The 26,930-nt window shown below is 42.2% G+C and overlaps 1 protein-coding gene across 1 annotated transcript in view; it reads right to left on the reverse strand.

Annotated features, from left to right (window-relative positions):
* Window positions 1-26,930, reverse strand: part of LOC138747501 (collagen alpha-6(VI) chain-like) — a 151,849-nt gene that overhangs the window by 113,588 nt on the left and 11,331 nt on the right. Inside the window, exons 2-7 of the mRNA XM_069906770.1 lie at window positions 24,066-24,166; window positions 21,536-22,147; window positions 12,182-12,528; window positions 9,510-9,588; window positions 4,210-4,355; window positions 2,498-2,590 (exon numbers count right to left, since the gene is read on the reverse strand). Coding sequence (XP_069762871.1) covers window positions 2,498-2,590; window positions 4,210-4,355; window positions 9,510-9,588; window positions 12,182-12,528; window positions 21,536-22,147; window positions 24,066-24,141 — 1,353 coding nt within the window. The 5' untranslated portion in view covers window positions 24,142-24,166. The remainder of the gene's footprint in view (window positions 1-2,497; window positions 2,591-4,209; window positions 4,356-9,509; window positions 9,589-12,181; window positions 12,529-21,535; window positions 22,148-24,065; window positions 24,167-26,930) is intronic.

Below are 26,930 nucleotides of genomic sequence, written 5' to 3' on the forward strand. Positions count from 1 at the left end.
ACATGCCCAAATTGCATGTATTGTTGTTCCCGTTTCCTTCTTACAGCGAAAACATCTGTCTGATACTCTTGGGTCCCATTTATTTAACTTTTTGGGTGTAATGTATAGCCTGTGTAACCAATTATATTATATCATGCGTAACCTCGTGTTTATTGTATTAGTTCCAGAGCATAGCTTTTCCCATGTTTCATTCTTTATCTTTATGTTTAGATCTTGTTCCCAATTTTTGTTTAAGTTTACAGTTTGTTTCCTCATTCTCCTTTTCTTGCAGTTTGATGTACATGTTTGTTATAATTTTTAAAATTATCTTTGTGCCTGTAATCACATATTCAAAATTGCTTCCTTCTGGCAACCTCAGACTGTTTCCCAATTTGTCCTTCAAGTAGGTTTTCAGTTGGTGGTATGCAAACCTTGTATCATGAGCTATATTATATTTGTCCTTCATTTATTCAAAAGATAATAATTAATTTCCCAAAAAACAATTTTCTATTCTTTTGATCCCTTTTCTCTCCCATTCTCTGAAGGAAAGGTTATTTGTTGTGAAAGGGATTAGTTGATTTTGTGTCAATATTAATTTTGGTAGTTGATAATTTATTTTATTCCTTTCTACGTGAATCTTCTTCCAACTGTTGAGCAGATGGTGCAATACTGGTGAATTCCTACATTGCACCAATTTTTCATCCCACTTATATAGTATATGTTCAGGCATCTTCTCCCCTATTTTATCTAGTTCTAATCTGGTCCAATCTGGTTTTTCCCTTGTTTGATAAAAATCTGCTAAGTATCTTAATTGTGCTGCTCTACAATAATTCTTAAAGTTTGGTAGTTGTAAGCCTTCTTGTTTGTACCATTCTGTTAATTTATCTAGTGCTATCCTTGGTTTCCCCCCTTTCCATAAGAATTTCCTTACTATTTTCTTTAGCTCCTTGAAGAATTTCTCTGTTAGGTGAATTGGTAATGATTGAAATAGGTATTGTATCCTTGGGAAGATGTTCATTTTAATACAGTTTATCCTTCCTATCAGTGTTAGTGGTAAGTCTTTCCAGTGCTCTAAGTTGTCTTGTAATTTTTTTCATTAATGGCTGATAATTTAGTTTATATAGATGGCTGAGATTATTATTTAGTTGTATACCTAGGTATCGAATTGCTTGTGTTTGCCATCTAAATGGTGATTCTTTCTTAAACTTTGTGAAATCCGCATTATTCATTGGCATTGCTTCACTTTTATTTGCGTTGATCTTGTACCCCGATACTTCTCCATATTCCTTCAATTTCTTATGCAATTCTTTTATTGATATTTCTGGTTCTGTTAAGTATATTATAACGTCATCTGCAAATAGACTGATTTTATATTCCTTCTCTTTTATTTTTATCCCTCTTATTTTATTTTCTGTTCTTATCAGTTCTGCTAGTGGTTCTATAGCTAATGCAAACAGTGAGGGAGATAATGGACATCCCTGCCTTGTTGATCTGCTTAATTTAAATTGGTATGATATATATCCATTTACTGTCACTTTTGCCAATGGTCCCTTATATAATGCTTTAATCCAATTAATATATTTCTCTGGTAGGTTGAATTTTTGTATTACTTTGAATAAATAATTCCATTCTACTCTGTCAAAGGCTTTCTCTGCATCTAAAGCAACCACTACTGTTGGAGTTTTGTTTCCTTGTACTGCATAGATTAAGTTAATTAAGTTAACACAACAGAAATATTATGAACTAGGAGAAAAAACACACAAAATACTAGTATGGCAGCTTAAGACAGAACAAACTAAAAGAACGGTATTTGCATCAAGGAAAAAGGACAAACAAATTACATATAACCCAACGGAGATCAACGAAAACTTCATGGAATTTTACGAACAACTATATCAAACTGAAAATGAAGGGAAAGAAGACAAAATAGATGAATTTCTAACTAAAATTGAACTACCGAAATTACAAACAGAGAAGCAAAATAAATTAATAAAACCATTTGAAATAGAAGAAATACAGGAGATATTAAAAAAACTATCGAACAATAAAACACCGGGTGAGGATGGACTCCCAATAGAATTCTATAAAACATTTAAAGACTTATTAATTCCTCCTCTCCTGGAAGTAATGAGCCAGATTGAAAAAACACAAAACATACCAGATTCATGCAAAACAGCAATAATTACAGTAATACCAAAGATGGGGAAAGATCCACTAACACCAGCATTGTATAGACCAATATCTTTACTTAACACAGATTATAAGATAATAGCTAAACTATTAGCAAATAGATTGGCCGACTGTGTACCAAAAATAGTAAAACTAGACCAAACTGGATTTATTAAAAAAAGACGAAAAATGGACAATATCTGTAAATTCATTAACTTAATCCATGCAGGATGGATAATTCTTGAGGTGGAAATTTCTTCAATCCTAATTAGCAGGTCAAGAAAAAATAATCAGTAGATGTTCACAAAGCTTAATTTCAGTGGGATTTTTTTCCCCCGCAGGGGCTTACCTGACTCCCTTTTTTCCCACGCAGCCCTTGAGACCCTGGCTCTCCCATGCATTTACAGAGGACATTGCAGCACTGTTTTTCTGCAACTGCATTCTGGAAGAAATGTGCACATTTGTTAATGTTTTATGTGGCATCTGTATAAGATCACTATCAGAAAGCAAATCAAAAGCAGGTATTCTTCCTTGAAGATAAATATTAGCCCATTTAAATTTAAATTTGAATTTTTTAAATTAATTTAGACATGCAGCATGGTAACAGGCCATTTTAGTCCTTGAGCCTGTGGCACCCAATTTACACCCAATTAACCTGGAACGTTTAGAACAGTGGGAGGAAGCTGGAGCCCCCGGGGAAGACCCATGCAGACACGGGGAGAACATACAAACTCCTTACAGACAGCGCGGGACTCGAACCCCAATCCCGAACCCTGGCACTGTAAAGGCGTTGCACTGACTGCGACGCCAACTGTGAAATATTAAACCATGTAATATTAAATAAAGGATAAAGAGTGAAGCGATCTTTATTGAGTGGTGTTATAAATTTTAATTTTAATTTAGACATACAGCACAGTAACAGGCCCTTCTGGCCCACAAGCCCGTGCGGCCAAATACACCCATATGACCAATTAACCTATTAATCTTCAGAATGTGGCACCAACTGGAGCAACTGGCCTCAGTCAGTGGCCAGAAATCCCAGAGAGCACTGTCATCTGTCCTGACAGACAGCCACAGATTTGAACCCGGATGACTGGCACTGGAATACCGAGTCTTGAAGCAGACCGCCCCTAATGTGATGGTGATTTCCATCGAACATCCCCAAGGGCATCAGGAGCATTTATCAGGAGCACGGAATCAAGGGTGCAAAGTGGCCTTGGTATCAAAAACAAGGGAAACTGGACTCTGGATATTGGAGAACAAGTTGGAATCTCACTGAAATGTATTTAAGGAGGAGAATAAAACAGAAAAGCAAAAAGCAAAAACAAACTGTAGGTGCTGGAGATGTCAGAGGTCAGACATCATCTGCGGACAGTCAATGACATTCCTGTTTTCAGATGACCCTTCCACCGGTGCCAGCTTTGAATGAAAGATCACCAGCATGAAACACTAACTCTGCTTCTCTGTTCTCAGATATGACCGGGCCTGGTGAGTTGGTTTTTTTTTTAAAAACAGCATTTTCTGCTTTTATTTCAGATTTCCAGTCTTTGGTTTCCTTCTTTCTGGTTATAATACATAGGGTACGTCATTTGTCCAAACACGGTGGTGAAATGGAACAAGGGGACGTGGATTGAGAGTAAAAAGGTAAAAGTTCAGGGGAAACATGAGTGGGGATTTCTTCACGCCAGGGGTGATGGGGGCATGGAATGAACTTCTGGCATTGGTGGTAGAGAAGCGAGATCGATGTTATTATTCGAGGAAAGGCTAGATAGGTATATAGATGGGAGAGGTGTGGAGGGCTATGGGCCGAAGGTGGGCCAGTGGGACTAGGTGGGAGAAGGTGTTCGGCACAGACTAATGGTTATATTGAACAGTAAATTCATCTGGTTACGCACACTCCATTTTTCAATGCACCAGCATTATTAAAATGAACCAGTGGAGAGTTCTGGTTCGGTGAATGTCGAGGTGAAAATTCTTTTATCTCTGAATCAAACCAGCCAAAGAATACCAGCTCGTTAAGCATATTAAGAAAGCCCGTTAAGAATACTCAAGTCTACCTACTATTTGTCTGTGCAGAGCATCTGCAATGTCCACCATTTCAATCGAGAGTGGTTCCTTGTATCCGAATCCTCTTCCAAATTCAATAGAAGGTAGGTTACCAATATGCTGGGCACCCTCCAGAGTCACAGTGATGAGGGCATGGACTCCTACAAAAAAAAACCATTATTCAACCATTGGTTCAATAGGATCAAAGACTTTAATGGCATAGTTGGCCCATTTTTAATTGAAGGAATGCATTAAGAGGAGCACTGCACCTCAGGGCTGGATGCTCATGCCACCGTATTGCCAGCTCCAGCTCCAACAGTGTCATCAGGTTTGCAGATGGCACAGCAGTGGTCGGCCTTCACCAACAGCAGCATTATGAGCCGCACTACAGAGGAGAGGTGGAAGACTTCACAAGAGTAGCAACCTGAGCCTCAACATGGACAAGATGAAGGAGACGGTCATGGGTTTCAGGAGGACCAGGAACAACCGCCCTGCACAACACCCGATCAACTCTGTAGTGGAGACCACCAAGTTCCTTGGAGTCCACTTCATGAGTGACCTACAACATCTCCTCACTTGTCAGGAAGGTGCAATAGCAACAGCACTTCCTGAGAAGACTGAAGTGGGCAAGGCCCTCGATCACCACCATATCAACCTTCTATAGGAGCTCTATCAAGAGTGTCAGGCTCACTGGAGTCTCCTTCCCCACCCCCCCCCACCCCATCCCCACATTGATGTAATCTACCGGGATTATTGTCTGAAGAGGGCACACAAAATCATCGAGGACCACTTCCACCCACCACACAGCTTCTTTCAGCTGCTCTCATCGGGGAAAAGATACAGAAGTATCAGAGCCAACCTCACCAGGTTGAGGAACAGCTTCTTCCTACGGGCAGTGAGATGAACAACCAAAGCTCACACTCAACCTCCAAGACTCTCACTTGTACAAAACAATATTAATTTATTTGTATATATATATATATATATATATATACACATATATATATATATATATATATATTATATATATATGAAGACTTGTCCTGCATATGTATTGTCTGTCTATGTGTTATATCTGGTTGCGTGTCTACATGTTTTGCACCGAAGACTGGGGAACGCTGTTCCGTCGGGTTGTACATGTACAATTAGATGACCATAAACTTGATGCGATTTGACTTGATTATGCAGGAAACATCAATCTTTGAAAGGAGCTCAGCCCGAGAAGCAGCATCAGTTCTGAAGACATAAGACATAGAAGCAGAAATAGGACATATTCAGCCCATCGAGTCTGCTCTGCCATTTAATCATGAGCTGATCTGTTTTCCCACTCAGCCCTACTGCCCAGCCTTCTCCCTGTATCCTCTGACGAAGAGTTCTGGCCCGTAACATTGACAATTGCTTCACTTCCTCTGATGATGCTTCACCCATTGAGTTCTTCCATAAGAAGATTGTTTGTTGCTCCAGCTTGTAGCATCTGCCATCTCCTGTGTGTCTCCAGCTATCCAGTGAACTGTTGCTAAGTTCCCTTAAAAGGAATGAAAGTCAGGAGAACGAAGAAAGCAAAGAAGTTAAAACCAATTTTATTTTTCAGTTCTAGTGTCTATATTTTAAACACTGACTTTAATTCAGGAACTTTCTTAATATTCGTCGTCCATTTGAGGTTTTGCAGAAATCGATTGTAAAGAGAAGTGCTGCATAGAAGCAATAAATAACACTCTTCTGCCGACACCGATGCAAGGTTTACAGCCACATGGGCCAGATCCTCAAGCACAGCTGGTGTCCTTGGAGCTGGAACCGTGCACATGGTGCTTGTTTGGAAGAGCGGGAGACAATTAGGGGAACGAGCCAGGAAGTCTATTAGTGTCAGCGTTGATGTAGCACAGTCAGTGTGAGTGCAGGCATCGACGTGCATCTGGGTTACCTTCTGGAAGTGGGGACACAAATCCATTTGGGCATGAGTCGATCATCATACTGTGTAACGTAAGATACCTTGAAACACATACATATTTACCTAAACCTCTATATTGTACATATAAATACATATGTTATAGATTTCAATTACATATATGCACTGTACTCTAGGTTAGATGTATACTATGTTCCATTATATGGTTGGCAGAGCAATTGCTTTGATTTGGTTTTTGAGCCCACATGTCGAATGTGTGATGCGTGACTTAACCATATTACAATTACAGTATGGTAACAGGCCATCTCGGCCCCTCTAGGCCGCACCGATTTAAGTGAATTCCACTAGTCCCACCTACCAGCTCCCTGTCCATAACCTTCCAATCCCTTCACATCCATGCACTCATCCAAACTTCTCTTAAATGACAAAATTAACCTTGCTGCAACCACCTTTTCCGGAAGGACATCCCACTCAGCCACCACTCTCTGAGAGAAGAAGCTCCCTCTCATGTTACTTCTAAACTTTTCCCCCCTAACTCTTAACTTATGACCCCTCATTCCAATCTCAACTACCCTCAAGGGGAAGAGCCTATTCATACCTACTCTGTCTATCCCCCTCATAATTTTATGCACCTCTATCAAATCCCCTCTCAACCTTTTACGCTCCAATGAATAAAGACCCAGTCTACTCAATCTTTCTCTGTATTCTAGATACTTCAATCCAGGCAACATTTTAGTAAATCTTCTCTGCACCCTCTCTACCTTATTGATATCCTTCCTATAATTTGGAGACCAGAACTGCACACAATATTCTAAATTGGCTTCACCAATGCCTTGAACAGTCTCAACATCACCTCCCAGCTCTTATAGTCTATGCTTTGATTTATAAAGGCCAGCATACCGAAAGTCTTCTTCACCACCCTATCTACATTAGAATCCACCTTCAAAGAACAAATAACCATTATTCCAAGATCCCTCTGTTCCTCTGCGTTCCTCAATGCCCTCCCCTTGACTGCATATGTCCTATTTTGATTATTCTCCCCAAAATGAAGCACCTCCCACTTATCAATATTAAACTCCATCTGCCACATTTCAGCCCATTCTTCTAAGCCATCCAAATCGTTCTGCAGTCCCCGAAAACCATCCTCACTATCCACAACTCCCCCTGTTTTTGTATCATCCGCATATTTACTGACCCAATTTGCACTCCATCATCCAAATCATTAATGTAAATGACAAACAGCAAGGGACCCAACTCCTATCCCTGAGGCACACTGCTGATCACTGGTCTCCATCCTGAAAGACAGTTGTCCACCATGACTCTCTGGCACCTATCTTCTAGCCACTGTTGAACCCATCTAACTATCTCAACATTAATCCCTAGTGCATGAACCTTCCTCACCAACCTTCCACGTGGAACCTTAACGAAAGCCTTACTGAAATCCATATAGACAACATCTACTGCTCTACCCTCATCAACCTTCCTAGTCACCTCCTCAGGAAATTCTACAATATTTGTCAAACATGACCTTCCTCACACAAACCCATGTTGGGTGTCCCTGATCACTCCCTGTCCCTCTAGATACTTGTGCATATTATCTCTAAGAATACAATGTTGGCCGTGGCATAAATTTTAAATATTTTATTAGGACCTCGTGGCAACCTCGGACGTATCTGCGATCGGAGACTCAGTTGAGGAATGGCTGTATACATGTTATATTTAGCTAGATACAAATTGGTTGCTTTCCTCTGGTCTCTAAAGATGGAAATTTTACCAGCTTAATTTCTGGGAGGTGGAAAAGTGGAGGGGGGCTGTGTGGGAAATGGGTGGTTGGAGTTTGGGTGGAATTCTTAAAGACCCTTGCTCGATTGGTTTGAGACTGAATGGTGAAAGTGTAGGATATGGGGGGGGGGGGGGGTCAGACATTTAAAGCTGAGATTACAAGTTGTTGCTCCAGTGGTTCGGAAACTTTCTTTCACAGAGGGGCCTGGATGTTCAGGACCTATTTATACTTACGGCTGAGACAGGCACACTAAGGGAACCCAGTTATGCCTGGGTTGGTGTTCCCAGGCTGCCATACACAGGGCTTAATTAAACTTTGTCAATTCCTTTGGGCATGGGACAAGATTCTACATTCCATACGTTCCCAAAGCAGACAAGAATTGGTCCTGTTGTATTTAATGATAAGTTGCCTTATTTTCCAAGGTAGTTGATGCAGTCATTTGCTTCAGTCTTGCCAATGGTGGCATCCAGGAAACACCAGGTAACAGCATGGAAAATAGCACTATCACACAGTAAAGCAAGTAATGGCAATTACCCACAATCTCCATCAGTACCGGAGCACCACAGGACTGCGTTCTTAGCCTCCTGCTCTATTCACATTACTCCTATGACCGTGTATCTTGGTACTACAATAACACCATCTTCTACACATTCACAGACCATGATACCATGATGGGTTATATAACGAAAGGTGATGAATCGTAGATAAGTTCTAGCAAAGACTTTAAAAAGTACATTACACCCACAGGAATGTTGATAAATTTAATAGTCTTTTTCTCCTCTCCATTAGCATCTAGCGTTTATTTACATTGGGATGTGCCACCTGCCCTGGACCACATCCATCAATGAGAAAAGGAAGGTGACGATAAAGCATAAAAGTGCTGATGGTTTCTTCTCACCTTTATAACTTACTAAATCCTGAAGTTTGCATTAGCTGCCTCAAATCAAGTAAAGCAGCGCTGGCTTGAGTGGAACTTCCTATCCTACATGGCTTAAGGACCACGGTACATTGGATATTTAGATTTATAATTAGAATGAAACACTTAAGCTGCCAGACGCTTGACTCCCAGGGCCAGCAAGTGAAAATATGTGAAGCCCTTCAACCATTCCACCCAGGCTCAAGGTCCGCCCGGGGCAATTTTCAGGTTGTCACTCAATGTAGTGGGTAACTCAAATGCCTGAAACAGAAAGGAAATGACCCAAGTATTTAACATCATTTGCAGAGATTGGAATGAAATGTTTCGTGAATAAACCCTGAGACTTTTCTGAAGGGCACCATCAGAGTCCCTGATAAAAAGAGAACCTGACTGTGAAAGTATTGATTGTGCCTGGTTAATCCAGGAGAAGCAAGGTTGCCTTTCCTTCCCACCTACTCCTACCTGTGGATTAGCTCTCCCTATGCCCTGCATGGGAGCGCAGCGCAGTTTGTTGTGGCCCTCAACGAGCTCCCAAAGCGGGTTTCACACCTTGGAGTGGTCTCAGTTTAACATTCAGTCAATATCTACGTGTTTGCCAAAGGATCACGCAGACAAGCTCAATAGTTCCACTTCCCTTCCACACTGAAGTACCGGGTCTGGCTGCATATCGAGTAGCTCAGACAGATCTGGGATAAAAGTGATGCCTTTACCTTTTTCTCTGAGAATCTTGCTTGCTTTAACAAACACATCTTTGATGTCATCCAAGCCATCTGTAAATATAAGTATCACCTGCAAAGAGATTGTGTTAAAGGACTGTTATTATGCGCAGTTTATTCTTCACTCAACCCATTTAGTGAAAATTGCACTGACTGAAAGTGCAAGTTTCTCAGACAAGTTAATAACATCCAAAAACGGAAACACAGAACGGTGAGTCAATTTGGTTTCATTTATGGGTTGGAAAATTTATAGGACTGGAGTCATCTGGTCCATTGAGCGTTGTGAGGAAGCTGTGTGAATGATTCTGACACAAAGTCCACAGACTCTACAACAGGCTTTAATTAGCTTAAACTTGCACACACCAGTCTCAGTATCTTGCTGGCTCCATGTGTCTGAAGGGGCCAGCTCGAGTCTTTATATGGACCAGTGATTGACAGCCGGCCAAGTGGGGCCAGCCTCCCGGTTACAGTGGTTTCCCCCTGCAGTAGGCTGGTTGGAGTGCAGCCAGTGTAGTGGTTGTATCACCACAAGCGTGATAAAGGCTTATTACCAGATAACCTCTCCTTCCCCCACACACCTACCACCCTAATTTGTCCAAGCTTTTCCAAGGTAGCCAAGGAGCTTCTAATTGGATGGTAGGCTCCCCAAATTACAACCAATTTTTGAAGTACGAACTGCATCGTACTACATTCTGCCAGTAACTATTTCCTCTTTCAGCTACTGATTCCAATCTCTCTTGCTACCCAGTCTGCCCCAACCACATGACACCTAACTCGTTGGATGGTGGAGTGTGAAAAGTGACTAATATGCAGCTCTTCCAACATTAAGGAATGGTAATGGCCTTCTCTATGCTCATATGCATATAAATTTATCCCTGATGAACCATAATATGGAGAGTGCAGCCAAGACTCATGCCCTCAATCTCCATTACTTATGGTTGCATGCACTTTCTCATTACACCCATACAAAATATGCATGAAAGGGCAAATATATGATGCTGTGCTGCAAAGTGGAGACAGTGATAAAAAGCTACAGCTTATGAAGGAGACATATTGAGCTGATAGCTTTTTCAAAAGTATGGTCAGCCTGCTCGGGTTTGGCGATGGGGAAATTGCTTTGTTTCTTTGAGCGGCATGGTTAGTATGGTGGCCTGGGTTCAAATCCAGAGCTGCCTGCAAGGAGTTTGTACATTTCTACCCCATGTCTGTGTGGGTTTCCTCCAGGGGCTTCGGTTTCCTCCCACCTTACTGGGGTTGGGTGTAAACTGGACGGCTCAGGCTCATGAGCTGGAAGGGCCTGGTATCGTGCAGCATGTCTAAAATTTAAATACAACAAACTTGATTTTAAAAGAAAATGGGGAACTGCCAGTTTTTGTCCATTTTTCTGCCAGTGTCAACTCACACTATTGGTTTTATACGGATGTCCGGTGATCCCCTTCGGAATAGCAATTTGTATTGTGACAGAATATAGATATGTTTTTGAGAGATAAATTGGGGAAGGGTTTGTTATTGTAGGTCACATGCAAACACTTTAAAACAGATCTCATTTAAAATACTGGAGCTCTGCCCCATGCTAGATATGTTGGGGCCACCAGTCTTTGCAGAAGCTTTGGAGAGGGCCCAAGAGATTTCACTAATGGATTGCTGTTTACAAAAAGGCAACAGATGAAATAACTCATCGGAGCTGCATTCTGTCTGGAGGGGAACATGCTGTTCTAAGAGAGTCATGTGGTTTTGCAAGAAGAGCGAGTCAACCAGGCTTTCTCTCTGAGAGAGAAAGACAGAGAGAGAGAGACACAGACAGACAGAAAGACAGACAGACATCACTCCTACAGTGTTACAGTCAACAACAGCAGTTGGGACTGGAACAGGTCAAGCTGGAAAGCTTGTGGAAACCCCATTTGGAAGATGGGTTGTGAGTGCTTAGTTCAGCCTGGTCAAAGCCCTTGTGGTTCATACAAGAGGAGAGGACTGGCTGCCTAATGTTTCATTTGGAATAAGAGAAACAAGAAGGAACTCTGTGGTGACCTGAAAGAAAGAGGTTATCATCTGGAGAACTCTGAGGGGGCAAGTTTCATCGGCAAAACACTGAAGTGGCTGATGGAAGTAAATGTACAACAAATCTCTCTCTGAAAACTGACAGTAACCTTACTGAACAGTAACCATTTACCTTTCAAAGCCAAAGCCTGGTGAACTTTATAAATGTTAAATTCTGTGCACAGTATAAGAATTGCCTGCAACCAGTGAACTGGGAGGAATGAGAAGTGAGATTGAACTGTGAATCAAAGAACGTTTCTGAACTTACACACACATTACACACATGTGCGCTTCGAATTAGAAGGGGCTTATGTTAGGTTAGTTAAGTCAATAGTGACAAGTTAAAGTGTGATTCTGTTATCATGTTTAAAGATAATTAAAAGCAACTTTTGTTTAAGTAACTATTTGTCTTGGTGAGTATCTATTGCTGGTGGGTTTATGGATCCTCTGGCTCGTAACAGTACGCGTGGCTACATTGGTCCCACCCAATTGTACAATGTCCAGCATCAAAAAATGAATGGAAATCATAAATATTATAGTTCATGTGCCTGCCAATTTTACAACTCATAAAACCCCATGCAATTTCAGTGGAGATTTAAAAGAAAGATGTTTTGCAGAAGAGTTTTTACCTTTGCTCTTGAACTTGTTTCTCCAAGTTTCTTTCCAAGTGATTCCAAATTGTCAACAGTTAAATCAATTTTTTCCGCACTTCGTATCACCGTGAGGTCGGTAATTATTTCAGCAGTATAATTTTCAAATTTTGTTTCAAAGATAACCTGGCCAGCTTCAGTTTGCATGTAAAATGCCACGTTTACAATTTGCTGGAAATGAGATGCACAACTGAGATCACCCACGGATGTAATTCTCTGCAGAATTTCCTTCAGTTTTAGTCTTAATTTCTGTTGCCCAGTAAACACGTTCTGCGATCCAGACCGTTCAGAGAGATCAAATCCCACAACGACATCAATGGAGCAATCTGCAAATCACATTTAATGGATGCAATCAGAAACAAAAGTTTGGCGCTACCTTTCACACATGAACTTTTCATCGACAGACCCAGGCACTCGCAAATAGGTTAATATATCTTGTGAATTGTGAAATGGAATTTTCAAATTTGCAAAGAAAATCTTGAATGTATGAAAATGTTAATCTAACCTCTGATATTCATCAGCAGGTGTATTAAATGTATCTGCAAAATGGTTGGAACAGAGAAGAGTATTCCTCTGGCCCACAATGTCTGCAGTGACCAAATTAAACTAATTCCATCTCTCTATTTCTGCTCTATTTATGTGTCTGTCTAAATATCTCTTAAAAGTCAGTATTGCATAAGATTCTACAACCGCCCATTGCAGGCAGAAAAAACCTTGACATGCACATTTCCTGCAAGCTTTCCCCATCTCAACTTAAACCTTCTCATATTTAACATATCTACCAGTGGAAACGGACTGCCTGCCCACCCTGTCGATGCCTCTCAGGATCTCATAAGCTTCCAACAGGCATCCCCTTGGCCTCCAGCACTCTAGAGAAAATGATCCAGATTTGCCCAATCTCTCCTAATACTCTCCACTCCAGGCCTACTCCTGGTAAACCTTATCGGCAGGGCTACCACATCCTTGCAGTAAAGTGGCGACAAGGTTGACCATGATGCCCCAAGTGCAGTCTAACCAAAATTTTGTACAGCTGCAATGAGACCTCCAGACTTCTACACTCAAGACCCCATCTGAAGACAGCAAGCATACTGTATGCCTTCTTCACCACCCTATTTCCCTGCATTTTAGGCTGCTATGGGCTTGCACCCCATCATCCCTGTCATAAAGAGATAGTTCATTCCTTGCTTGGCCTAATATGTTACGATGTTTTCCCGATTTCCACTAGATTTATAGTCCAAATAAGTTTCTTTCATGGTATAAATCTATTGGAGGAGACTTCAACTGCTGCCTGTTTCTTGCCTGAAATATTGGTGAATACCTGTTGAGAGTCCAGTAACGACTATCTGCCGCCATTATTCTCCCTGAATCAACTTTTAGATATGGGATTAAAAGGGTGCTATCCAGTCCAAAATATGGCAGGCATTTCCTCTGGCTGTTGTAACACCTGATTAATTCAAGAGTATACAGGTACTCCCCAACTTACCACCGTAATTCGGACTGAAGGATCGGTTGTGGTTTGGAATGGACATAGGTCAGAATTCCTTACATTTGTTGAAAAAAAAGAAAAAATATATAATTTACACAGTTCATGTTGCATTTGGCAAAGTATAACAGGGATACAGAGCATGTAAGATCCAAAATATGTGTACTTACCTTGTTAGACGGCATTCCAGCGTCAGTGGGCCGGGTGCAGACATCTTGATTCCTATGGGCACGCGCGAGTCTTCAGTTGGTGCATGGGCAGTGGGTTTGCATATTGGAGTTCGGTTGGTGCATCCGAGAGACTTAAGCACCCTGATGATATTGAATTTGTGCCCTTAACTCACACGCATACACCAACTGGACTCCAATATGTGAACCACACATACACCAACTGAGGATTCGCGCATGAGCACAGGAATCAAGATGGCCGCGCCCAGCCTACAGACCCCGGGACGGTGACTAACAAGGTAAGTACGCACATTTGTGGCTCTTATGTGCCCTTTTTCCTTTTATACTTTGTCAAATACAACATAAACTGCTAAAATATTTTTTTTTTTTCTAATTTTAAACAAATTTTCAGTAATATGCACAGATGGACGTAAATCGCTTGGATGGCAAGTCAGGAAGTATCTGTACCATGGTGCTTATAATGGCAAATGCTGGGATTAATATCCATGAAATCCAGCTGTACATTGGCCTGCTTTGTGGCTTTGTCCCAACCAAACTGGCTTCAAGATGTTGAGTAAAGCTTGCAACATGAGTTACATGATATAGAAGCATAAAGGGCAGGCGAATCGTGAAGGGAATCAACACGTGACTTGATTTTAAGGAAAACATTTAATGCCGTGTGTGTGTGTGAACTGCTGTATTCCTGATTACCTGGCTCTGCCCCACCCAATTTCGACCTGGTATAGAGCCTCTGACACCTTGGCCCTTCCCCTGAAAGCCTGGGTCACAGCACAAGATGAGGTCCTTGTACATTATGAAGGCAAGGCTGTAGACTCAACCACAATCTCTTGAGTTATTTACTGTGCATCAATGTGTTCCAGGTGGACCAAGGATCCAGAGGATAATAACAGCAATTATCTCAACATTGGGCAGTGAACTGGAATTCACTGTCTGTGTGTTGTTCAGACGGCTGGCTCCTTCCCTGTATCCACTTACACCTACCCCAATATAAACTCTGGTTTTCCCATCTTACCTCAGATTCACATGAGGACTATTGTGTCTACCAGCCATTGATTGTAAGTTACTAAAAGCGCATTTGTACTCCTCACTTGTTTCTGGGTGCCGTCAGTCGCGTTACACCCCGCACTACTTAATAACCTGCAGTTTAGTTACCAATCAATTTCCAAAGTTGCATCTGGCAGGGGTTAACCTTTCTCCGGGAGGTAGAATGATTTTAATACTCCTCGGTATTGTTGAAGTTTTATGCAACTTCAAAGAATCCTTTTACTCAAGAACTGGTTACCATTTGGCCAGGATTGGGGCAGTCAGAGGGGAAGGCACCATCAGGAGAGGGAGAATGTCTACCCAGCATAGGGTTCAATTCTCCTGTGTGCTCCTCAGGCCTTCAGCAAAGCCCAGGCTTTGACCGCTGCGGCTGAGGAGCGGGAAGTGGAAGGAAGGCTTCGATTCACGCTATGGCATTGGACGGTGGTCAGTCTGCCTGTGCGTGAGCAGAATCCGAAACCCTCACTCCACAAAAGTCTTCATCTTACCTAACTTCTGCTGCAGGTTGCCTGTGCATTCATTTGCCACCATACAGAATAACCAGCCAGCATTCTAGAGCATACCATGTCCTAATATCCAAGTCAATGTCATCTGGACACCGTTCTTCAATCCCTTGCTGGCCATCTTTGTCAAGCTTTGCTGTACTGCTGATCCAGGTGGGATCAGGGCCTCCTAGTTCTGTGCCAAACACTTACCATCTTTTTGCATTTAAAAAATCTTTAAAAAAAATATTTACTCCTATAGCGTGGTAACAGGCCAGTTCAGCCCAGAAGTCCATGCTGCCTAATTTTCACCCTGTTAACCTACACCCTCGGTATGTGGTGGGAGGAAACCGGAGCCCCCGGAGAAAACCCCCCCAGAGACAGGGGGAGAACGTACCAACTCCTTATAGATCCCCCAGGTTTTTGGTACTGTATAAAGGCCTTCTCAGGAGACCAGTCAATTCAGTAAAGCTTCATTTGTGGGTGCGCATCGTTCCTTTGGAGGTTGCCCCTTCATCTCCTTTATTGACTCTCCTGCATCAGGGTTTATGTGCTAGGCCCAGATGCTGGCAACTCCTTCCTTTGCTGGGGTTAAGTCACTTGTACCTGGTGCAGGCCTTATTTCTACTTTCTTCATTACAGGTCCTCCCCGATATGCATCCATGTTCAGTTCTGGATGTCCAGTTGTATCTCGGAATGGACGTAGGTCGGGAAATGGCCCTACCTATTGATACTGAAGTAATATGATTGATTTCTCTCCAGTCCTTCTCATTCTCTCTGTTACTGCGGACCCTGAGCACCCTGCAGACTCCACTAACCTCTAAAATCTGTCTGACCATCAGAATATTGAGCAACAGAATCAGAAAAAGGGGACACAATTAGTTAAAATGCAGTGAAATATCTCAACATGGCGGCCACCAAGGATAGGTTTTTCCAGAGGTTGGCCATCAGACAACATGGCGGCCACCAAGGCCAGTTCTCGCCAGAAATTGGCCAGCAATGAACATAGCAGCCAAAGTGCTCCTCCGTGGTATCTTACCGCCCGGTCTTAATGCTGACAGCTTCTTTAAATGGCCTGTTAAAGGAGCAGATGGTATTTTTTTTTAAATCTTCCAACTGCACTTGTTAGTGCCCAAGATGGTGGTGCCTGTGCTAGACAGTGTACCTCCAGGGGTTGCAGTCTCAAGGGGAGCAGCAGACCAGAGAGGAGCTCAGTGACTGAGGGTGTGGGCTGCTGGAGACTGGCTTCTGGGAACCAGGTATTCGAGAGAGTGCTGAGGGCAATAAAGGCTCCCAAAAAGCCTTGGGTGCTGAAGGCCTTCTGATGGCATTGGAGGTGTGGACCTGGCCGGTGGCTGGTGGATTGAGGCTTCACAGGCTGCGGGAGGTGCTGGAGGTGAATCCACAGACACTCAGTAGGGCTTTTCACACCACAGTGTAAAAAGAAGAATCCTGGGAAATTTTCCATGGACCCCTCCCATGAACCTGTGGTGTGAAAAAGTTGGCCTAGGAATTTCAAACAGGTCTGCAGCCCTGGGTAATTTTCCAGGACCACCCTCTCCCTGCAAAGTGAAAAGGCAAATGGCCAAACAGGGGAAACTTCATGACGTCAGTGCTTGCATACTGCATCATGTAGGTGATTAAAATTAAAAGATTCATACCTCCTGACAACAGCGGGCCACTTCGGCCCATCAGGACAGTGGCACAATGTAGGATGAAAGGTCGTCCTTGTTAACCATAAAATCCCAGAGTGGTTCCAGCTGCAGGAGGGATTATGGTTAACGGCATCGGCCATTCATCCCGCATTGTGCCGCCATCAAGTATGTGCCAAAGCGACCCTGAGGCAGGGGTGTTGTGCAGGAGTGGGGTAGGTAACCGACTGACTGACTGATGACTGGGGTGAGAAGGGAGGAAGCAGGCAGGTGGGCGACCGACTGAGGGAGAAGGGGGGGGGATCTTACTCTTACTCCTGTGAATGCGTAATGCGTCATCGGTTGGGGGAAGAAACCCCCCCTAAATTATCGGAGAGGGCAAATTCCCAGGAATTTGGAGCACAGAGTGAAAGTACTGGGAGGCCCTACATTCTTGGGAATTTCACTGAGTCCCAGTAGGGTCACCGCTCACCTGCAGTGTGAAAAGGCCTGGTGTCTCTGAAAGGACTTTCCTTTGCTTCTCTTTCTCTTATTATAAGGAGCTCCAGGCAATACTAATGGTGGCTTGGTTTGCCTTACTTCAGACATAGCAAAATGTTGAATTTTTTGTACTATTATAGGATGAAGAAAAGAATCTTGGAATGAATCCACTTTACTCTCTCCCTTCTTGAACTTCCATCTGTTCATCCTGCTTTCAGTTCTTGGACCTCCTGTCTATTTTGTCCAGCAGGGAAATCCCATCAGCTTCCATCCCCCTGGATCATGGCAGTTCATTCAGTGAAAGGAGAAAAGTTCAAGGACAGGATTCTGGTGGAAGGAGTCAGATGGACATCAGGATGAGCTTACCCGAATTACATTTTCTTGTCATGAGAAGGACTGGGTTGAGGAAGACGTTTCAGTCACTTTGCAATTCTGCATCATGGTTCGTTTTGCAGCCCTCTTACACCACAACTTTGCACTGTGACGCTGCCACAAAACAACAAATTTTGTGACTTGTTCGTGACAATGGATTCTGATTCTGAACCCCAGCTAGTTTCTCCTTTTCAATTTTGTAAGATTTATCAAATTCTTTCCTTTTCATAAAAATATGGCAATCCTACCATAAATCTCTCCGTGATATCCCATATAATTGTTTTCAGTCATTTCTCAACGATCAATATTGAGCTCTAGCTCCCTTTAACCCAATAGTTCTCAACCTTCCTTTGCCAATCACATACCTCTTCAAGTAATTCCGATGCCATCGGAGCTCTTTGATTAGTAGGGGATTGTGGGTGGGAAGGGAAGGTTGAGAATCACTGCTCTGGACCCAATTGTTACTGAAATATTTTGCTTCCGAAAAATTGTCATTGGCCCATTTCCTTGGGACTTATGCATCCGTGCACATAACGAATCAATGAGGTGTGATTAAAACAGTTTTTTTTCAACCTTCCCTTCCCATGCACGTCTCACCTTAAGCAACCCCTTACTAATCACAGAGCACCGATGGCATAGGGAATAGTTATAATGGGATGTAAGTGGAGAGAAAAAGGTTGAGAACGACTGTTTTAATCCTACCTCATTGACCCGTTATGTGCCTGGTTTCAGAACTCCAAAGGAAATGGGTCAGGACAATTTTCTCAAGCAAAATATTTCAGTAACAATTAGGTCTAGAGCAGCGATTCTCAACTTTCCCTCCTCATCCACTTCCCATCTTAAGCAATCCCTTACTAATCACAGAGCTCCAGTGGCATAGGAATTACTTAAAGTGGGATGTGAGTTTGTTGGGGGGGGGGGGATGGTGGGAGCAGTTTGAAACAGTTTGAAAACCACTGTTCTGAAATAAAATGCTCGAACTGCAGGAATTAACGATATGGAGCAAGACATCACATTCTCACACTTAATGTGTTTTGTAGCCAATCAATTAGTTTTAAATTATATTCATCATTGTAATGAAATATTACCTAAATGCAGAAAGGAAATCTAAATAGCTTGACATCCTCTTATAAAATGGCCCGGGAAAATTCGCGAGGTGTACTTCTAGCCAACTTTTCACAATTGAAAACTGTCATAAAAATAAAATGTTAATAGAAAGCTCGACTGAAAGCTGAAGATGATTGAAAGTGTGCCAATGTCTAGTATGGGTCTACTTCAGCTGCGACTTCAATAAGAAAAGGGGGAAGACCCCATCCAAGATCATGAGATGCCAAAAGAAAGATGTTGGCTCTCGGCCCTGAGGTGTTCCCTGCCTTTGTTGTGGGTGTCTTGAACGTTGTGCGTAAATGCGGACTGTTGAGTGTGGGGAGGGGGGAGGGAAGGGAAGGGGAACAATGGCTCGGAGTCGATGGCAAATTTTGCATCTAATTGATAACTGTAACTTGAGATTGATTACTGGAAACTGTTTGAACATTTATTAAAAAAATCAAAAATAAAGAAAGAAAGATGTCCAAATATTCAATAAATATTTAGTTTCAAGTTTACCATTCTGGTAATGGATGAATTGGCATCTTTATCAGGGGTGATTTACAACCATCATCTCTGCAGTGATAACATTTGACTCACCTGATTTATTTCATAAATATTCAATTACCATTTAAAATCAATCTGAAAGTAGATTATCTAAATTTTCCATTTGCACTTTTACTGATTACTTTGGTTGGATCTCAACTTTTTGATGAGCAAGTAGTTAATGAACTAGGTCAGTTAAAGGCAATATTGCAAAACTTAAATTAGACAGGGAGCTGAAATTCACCCTCATTGTTGCCAAATGCATCAAAACTGGAAGATATGGTACGAGAGGTGTAATAGCCATCTTCTATGTGCAAACGTAAAATCAAACCCAAAACTCGCCTTGTGCAATAGCATCTTCCGACTGAGTTTCAGAAAATGGTCTATTTTTTGCAGTGCAAATTTTCTTTAGAATGTCTCTTTCAACATCTTCCAAATTCTTAGTCAAAAGAGCAAAATTTTCTGGAGAAGATGATGCAATGTTTGCAAGTTCTATGAACCGGACCCTTTTGATGCCCAGGGCATATACAGAAACACCAGCACTTTGGAGCTCAGCAGCTGGTACTGCCACACTATCTGTGGAGTCTTCTGCAATGATCACAATTACAATTGGAGGAATTCCTTGAGCTATTCTACTCCCAGTCCTTTCTGTAAGGTAATGTTGCCTTACAAAATTGAGAGCAGCCCCTGTATTGGTAACTCCTCCATGGTAAAACATTTCTTTTAGGTATTGAATGATGTCTGCCTTGTTTGAAAATGTATTGAGGAAGAAATCTGATTTTATGGTGTGACTATACCGGGCCAAGCCAATCTGTATTCTCTCAGCACCTACGTCCAATGCTGCAATAACCTTAATCAGAAAATTGTGAATCTTTTGGAAGTCACTAGTTTCAATCATGCTAGATTCACTCACTAGGAATATAATGTCAGCCAACCATGGAGAGGAGCATTCTGCAGAAAACGGACAATAACATGTATATTTAAAGTTCTTCAATTCTTATGGTTTCTATTAAATATATTATCCATTCCAAATCACATGACATGGTGATATATCATTGAATGGGTCCCATCTGATAAATTCAGCACCCTCATGAAAATGCATTCATAAAATGGAAGAGCAAGTTATTTTACTATGTAATTACTCTTAATTTTTCAAATTTTACTTCATCGCTTGAATTTGTTTAATTTATGGTAATCAATAGGACCAGTATAAGCCCAATAAACCCCAATACCCCAGTGGTTCTGTTCTTAAATGCATTTATTCCAATGCGAGTTGAAAATCCAAACCAAACAAACTTTAAGAACACTAATGACATTTTTTGTTGGATTAAATAAATAAAATCTTAAAGGTCATCTAAAACATTCTTACCTTCCAAATTTTCTTTTCACTCCATATGGGAAAAAAATGTTAAGGTTCAAAGTTAAACTTCAAATTTAAACTTTTATATTACCAGGTAGATTGCAAGACATAGGAGCAGAATTAGGCCAATGTTGTTAGTACTGCAAAATTCAGGAAAACCCCTGTTCTCTGGAATTCAAGCTACCGGCAGCCTCAAGCAGCCGGCAAAGAGAAAGAAAATAAATAGGTAAAAAAGTACGGAGGTTTAAAATTGGCACGCCTCGCCAATCACGCAACATGTAATCTCAAGCAACTGTAAATCCGGCATCTACCGATCCCCTTTGGTGCTGGGTACCATGGGTTTTACTGTAAATACAAGTTCTTTAGAATGTCTCTTTCACCATCTTCCAAATGTTGCATTTCTCTCACGATTTTATCAGAGACATTACTTCTCAAAGGGAAATCATTCATATGATATGGTTCAGATTTTCTGAGCCAGATGGATGCCTGCTTCACTGTGAATTTTTTTTTGTGTGCTAAGTTGATTTTATTGGAGAAAAAAATTAACGTAACAAAGAAAATCGATACTGATTCATAAAGAATTAAAAAATAATATTACATCGATTTCAATGTTAGCAAAATGGAGGAATTTTTACTTTACCTGATGATGGTTGTATTTCTTTGACCTTTACAACAGTGTTTATGTTTTTTATTGTTTCAGTTACATTTCCAGTTAATGTTGTAATATCAGCAACATCACTGATCATGTAAACAAATGGAGAGCTTCCAAGGTAGGCAATGTTTTGAAGTTCACTTAAATCTGAATTCTTTACTCCAATGGAAATGGCTACAATGTTGCCATTTCTCAGCGCTGTGGAATAGCTTTCAACATTATCCTGTGAAGGTGCTGACGTGATTACTATTGCAATCTGAGGAACACCTTTGTCCTTTCGACTTCCAGCGAATTCTGTGAAGAAGGTTTGAAGCAGAAAATCCAAAGCAAGGCCTGTGTTGAGGGAAGTTCCCCCCTGATATCGAAATCTCCTCCTGATGTAGTTCAGCATATCCTTCTTGGATTGAAATTTACTGAATAAAAACTCCTCACGCTGAACATCACTGTACTGAGCAAGGCCAATTCGGTACATGTCCATTTGTATATTCAGCTTGTTGATACTTTTTAAAATAAAATTACGCACGTGTTTAAATCCTTGGGGTCCCATATTTTGAGATCCATCAACCAGGTAAACTATATCAGCTACAGGTTCAGCAAGAACTGGCAATTTTAAAAAAAAAACATTGTTAATTTCAAGAAGGAAATATAAGTATTAACATATTATCTCTAATGTCATTTCGGGCTTCCAAATCCCATTTTCATCACGGTAAACTTATGATTTCATATCTTGCAAACTGAGCCAATACTCAGGACACAAAGGCTATAAGAAGTAAAGGTATCTGCCATGATCTCAGCTCCTCAATTAAATCCAGAAAATTAGCTAATTTGAGCAGCTAAATATTCAAATTTCCAAATAGTGGTGGTCAAAACTATCTCTCCTTTACCATCTCTCTCTTCCGCAGTTTTAATTCCCTTGTTTCATTTAAGCCCTAACCTCAAGCTAACAGTTAAACTGTCTACCCTCACCCTCTAAAAGAAACCTGCACTCGTTCTTCCTCAGAGAGCACTGGGTCTCAGTGATGCTAGTCTTCTCTGGCCGACACAACCCATTCAAGCCAGTTGCATCCTTGATCTGCTGACCAGCTGCTTAAATTTTCTAAAGTAATTTTGTAGAGACAACAGCCAATTGCTCTCATTGCTGGTTTACCATTGAAGATATTGGATATCCAACCGTGTCTACTAGATTTTCCGGGACATCTACTGCAGGTTCTGTGCTACTTCTCGGCTTCCAGTTGTCAATTCTTTGCCCTTCCCACAGCTTTGCTTTAATATACCTGTCTCTGAACCTAAACATCACCTTGCTATTACTCCATGCAAATACCATATCAACTTCACCACACCATCTCTAAGGTTAGGTCTGCACTCTTCTTCTTGCCACATCTCGACTCCCCACTTAGTGCAAGAACAATATTAATCTAACCTTCTGTGACACCAGACTTGTGGAATGACATGCTCTTTCTCTCTCTCCCCCCTCTCTTTCCCCTTTCTCTCTCTCTCTCCATCTCCATCTCTGTCTATCTCTATCTCTCTCCCTCTGTCTCTCTCTATCTCTCTCTTTCTCTTCCCCCTCTCTCTCCATCTCTCTCTCTCTGTCTCTGTCTCTCTCCCCCTCCCTCTGTCTCTGTACCTCTGTCTCTCTCTCCCCCCCACTCTCTCTCTCTCTCTCTCTCTCTCTCTCTCTCTCTCTCTCTCTCTCTCTCTCTCTCTCTCTCTCTCTCTCTCTCTCATGACACATGCATGCTTTGGCTGTCTCATATCTGAGCAGATGGTGTCCATTTTTATCACCCTACCTTTCTCCCATTAACTTCTTCACCCTGGGTACAATATCCTCTCAAATCCATAAACCAATTTGCCCCACGGCCGACTGCATTTCCATTCCACACCTTACCCTTTAGGAACAAGTTCAAGCTTTCCATCTGCCTCTCAGCATTCCTTTAATGGCCCATTCAGTGCTCCTAGAAGCACAGAACATTACACCATAGAAGCAGGCCCTTTGACCCATGTGTCTGTGTTGAACTCAATGATCTTTTTTTTTCCAATCACAGCTGCCCATCCTCCTGAGGGCCAAGTTCGCCAAACATGATCTTATCCAACTCAGCTAGCACTGAATCCATGAATTTGAATTTGCATACAGCACAGAAGGATGCCATCCAGCCCATTATGTCCATGCTGGATCACAGAGCAGGCTCTTTCCTGAATTAATTTTCTGTGCAACCTATTCTTGCCACAAAATCAGAACCACCCCAAGATTCCACCAAGAGCCGAAACACCAGGATCAATTTTCTTTCAGGAGTTTGGGATGTGGGAAATGATCATAGCATCCAGGAGTATCACATGAAGCCTATACAAACCCAGACAGCACATGCAATCCAATGTTTTATATCATGTAATTACAATGACATCGATCTCTAAATTATCTGCTTTTGCACATAATTAGAGTATTAAAAATGACCACCTTGTTAACCTAGAATTTACTGCACTAATGAAAATGAATCCACATATAGAAACACTTAATTACCTTGTTCCTGAGAGATGGTCATAAATGTAGTAATTGCCAAAAGGAATAGTGACACTGTTGGTTCAAACAGCCCCATTTTGGTGAGAGTTCCAGAAACTGTCCTACCAAAAACATGAAGAATAACAGTAAAGACATGTCTGTATTCATTTTTTAACCATATTACATTTATATAACAACTAATGGTGTTTAGAAGATTTTTAAAAAAAGATTTCACTAAATTGTTTCACAGCAAGTGCCTGTTGATCCATGAACATTGACCAGAAACACAGATTAATGCTCAGTCACGTGAGGTTCGCATATTTTAACTGAGCATTTCTAAAGTATTGGGTCAAATCATTGCCTCCATAAAAATTGTGTGTTCGAACCTTCAAAAAATAATAACAATGCTTATCTTCTAAATTTAAATTTAGACCTATAGCAAGGTAACAGCCATTTCGGCCCATCAACTCATCCCATCCCATTTACCTACAACCCCTGGAACATTTTGAACGGTGGAAGGAAACTGGAGCCCACCGGGGAAAACCCACATAGACATGGGGAGATAGCACAAGCTTCTTACAGACAGCATGGGATGGAACACTGGCGATGTTACACTAACCGCTACGCCAAAAGTTCTGCCCCCCCCCGCAGTCATTGTCCCCACCTTTACCATCCCCTTTGCCTAACTGGCTCCATTTGCCCCATTTTTATCTGCTTCCATCTGCACTGGACAATGAACACTTTTCGGTGCATTTTGTGGATTTTGGGCTGTTGATCATGATAATCTCCTTAAAATGCTCCTATCGCAAACCATTTTGTTTAAATATAAACTATTTTTGTCATTTCCTCTCATATTTTAAGTCCACTTCAAGCAGACAAAACCACGAAGTGCAGCATGTCATTGAAAATTCATTTTCTGCATTCGCACTTGGACGTCTTTCCTGCTGATCCTAGTGCCATCAGTGACGGACATGCTGAAAGGTTTCACCGGGATATTGAAACTGTGGAAAAGTGGTATCAGGACAATTGGAATCCATCAGTGCTGGCCAACTATTGTTGGACACTGACATGTGAGGTATCAGATGCTAAGTACAAATGAAAAGCAGCGGCAAAACATTTTTAGGTCAGTTGAATTAACACTTCATTATGGTTAAACATGCTAAATTCCATAAAAGTTAATTTAATGTTTTTCCAATATCTTGCGTGATACAGGAAATCTGTAGTTATTTTGTGCTTTGAGGTTTGCCTGGGAGTTTCCTCTCGCTTCGTCTGACTGCAGGTTTCCAACATTGAACCTCTTTCTGGGGGCTTTATTGTTCCTGGGCTTTGGCTTGAAGTGAAGGTTGAGCTTGCAGCGAACCAGCCGGTAGTCAGTGTGGCATTCCGCGCTAGGCATGACCCTGGAGTGGAGCACATCTTGTTTGTCACTTTCTCGCACCAGGATGTAGTCCAGGAGGTGCCAGTGTTTGGATCGGGGATGCATCCAGGTGGTCTTAAGGCTGTCCCTCTGCTGAAAAAGGGTGTTTGTAATGACAAGTCGCTGTTCTGCGCAGAGCTCCAACAGGAGGCGTTGCAACCCGCCTCACGGACCCGTCCCCTGAAACCCTCTGGGATCAGTTGAAGACTACCATACTGCAATCCACTGAAGAGGTACTGGGCTTCTCCTCCAGGAAAAACAAGGACTGGTTTGACGAAAACAGCCAGGAAATCCAGGAGCTGCTGGCAAAGAAGCGAGCTGCCCACCAGGCTCACCTTACAAAGCCGTCCTGTCCAGAGAAGAAACAAGCCTTCCGTCGCGCATGCAGCCATCTTCAGCGCAAACTCCGGGAGATCCAAAATGAGTGGTGGACTAGCCTCGCCAAACGAACACAGCTCAGCGCGGTCATTGGCGACTTCAGGGGTTTCTACGAGGCTCTAAAGGCTGTGTACGGCCCCTCACCCCAAGTCCAAAGCCCGCTGCGCAGCTCAGACGGCAAAGTCCTCCTCAGCGACAAGATCTCCATCCTCAACCGATGGTCAGAACACTTCCAATCTCTTTTCAGTGCCAACCGCTCAGTCCAAGATTCCGCCCTGCTCCAGCTCCCTCAACAGCCCCTAAGGCTAGAGCTGGATGAGGTTCCCACCCTGGATGAGACATATAAGGCAATCGAACAACTGAAAAGTGGCAAAGCAGCAGGTATGGATGGAATCCCCCCGGAAGTCTGGAAGGCTGGCGGCAAAACTCTGCATGCCAAACTGCATGAGTTTTTCAAGCTTTGTTGGGACCAAGGTAAACTGCCTCAGGATCTTCGTGATGCCACCATCATCACCCTGTACAAAAACAAAGGCGAGAAATCAGACTGCTCAAACTACAGGGGAATCACGTTGCTCTCCATTGCAGGCAAAATCTTCGCTAGGATTCTACTAAATAGAATAATACCTAGTGTCGCCGAGAATATTCTCCCAGAATCACAGTGCGGCTTTCGCGCAAACAGAGGAACCACTGACATGGTCTTTGCCCTCAGACAGCTCCAAGAAAAGTGCAGAGAACAAAACAAAGGACTCTACATCACCTTTGTTGACCTCACCAAAGCCTTCGACACCGTGAGCAGGAAAGGGCTTTGGCAAATACTAGAGCGCATCGGATGTCCCCCAAAGTTCCTCAGCATGATTATCCAACTGCACAAAAACCAACAAGGTCGGGTCAGATACAGCAATGAGCTCTCTGAACCCTTCTCCATTAACAATGGCGTGAAGCAAGGCTGTGTTCTCGCACCAACCCTCTTTTCAATCTTCTTCAGCATGATGCTGAACCAAGCCATGAAAGACCCCAACAATGAAGACGCTGTTTACATCCGGTACCGCACGGATGGCAGTCTCTTCAATCTGAGGCGCCTGCAAGCTCAC

The sequence above is a fragment of the Narcine bancroftii genome, chromosome 1 (assembly GCF_036971445.1).
Source record: "Narcine bancroftii isolate sNarBan1 chromosome 1, sNarBan1.hap1, whole genome shotgun sequence".
In the NCBI taxonomy this organism is placed as follows: domain Eukaryota; kingdom Metazoa; phylum Chordata; class Chondrichthyes; order Torpediniformes; family Narcinidae; genus Narcine; species Narcine bancroftii.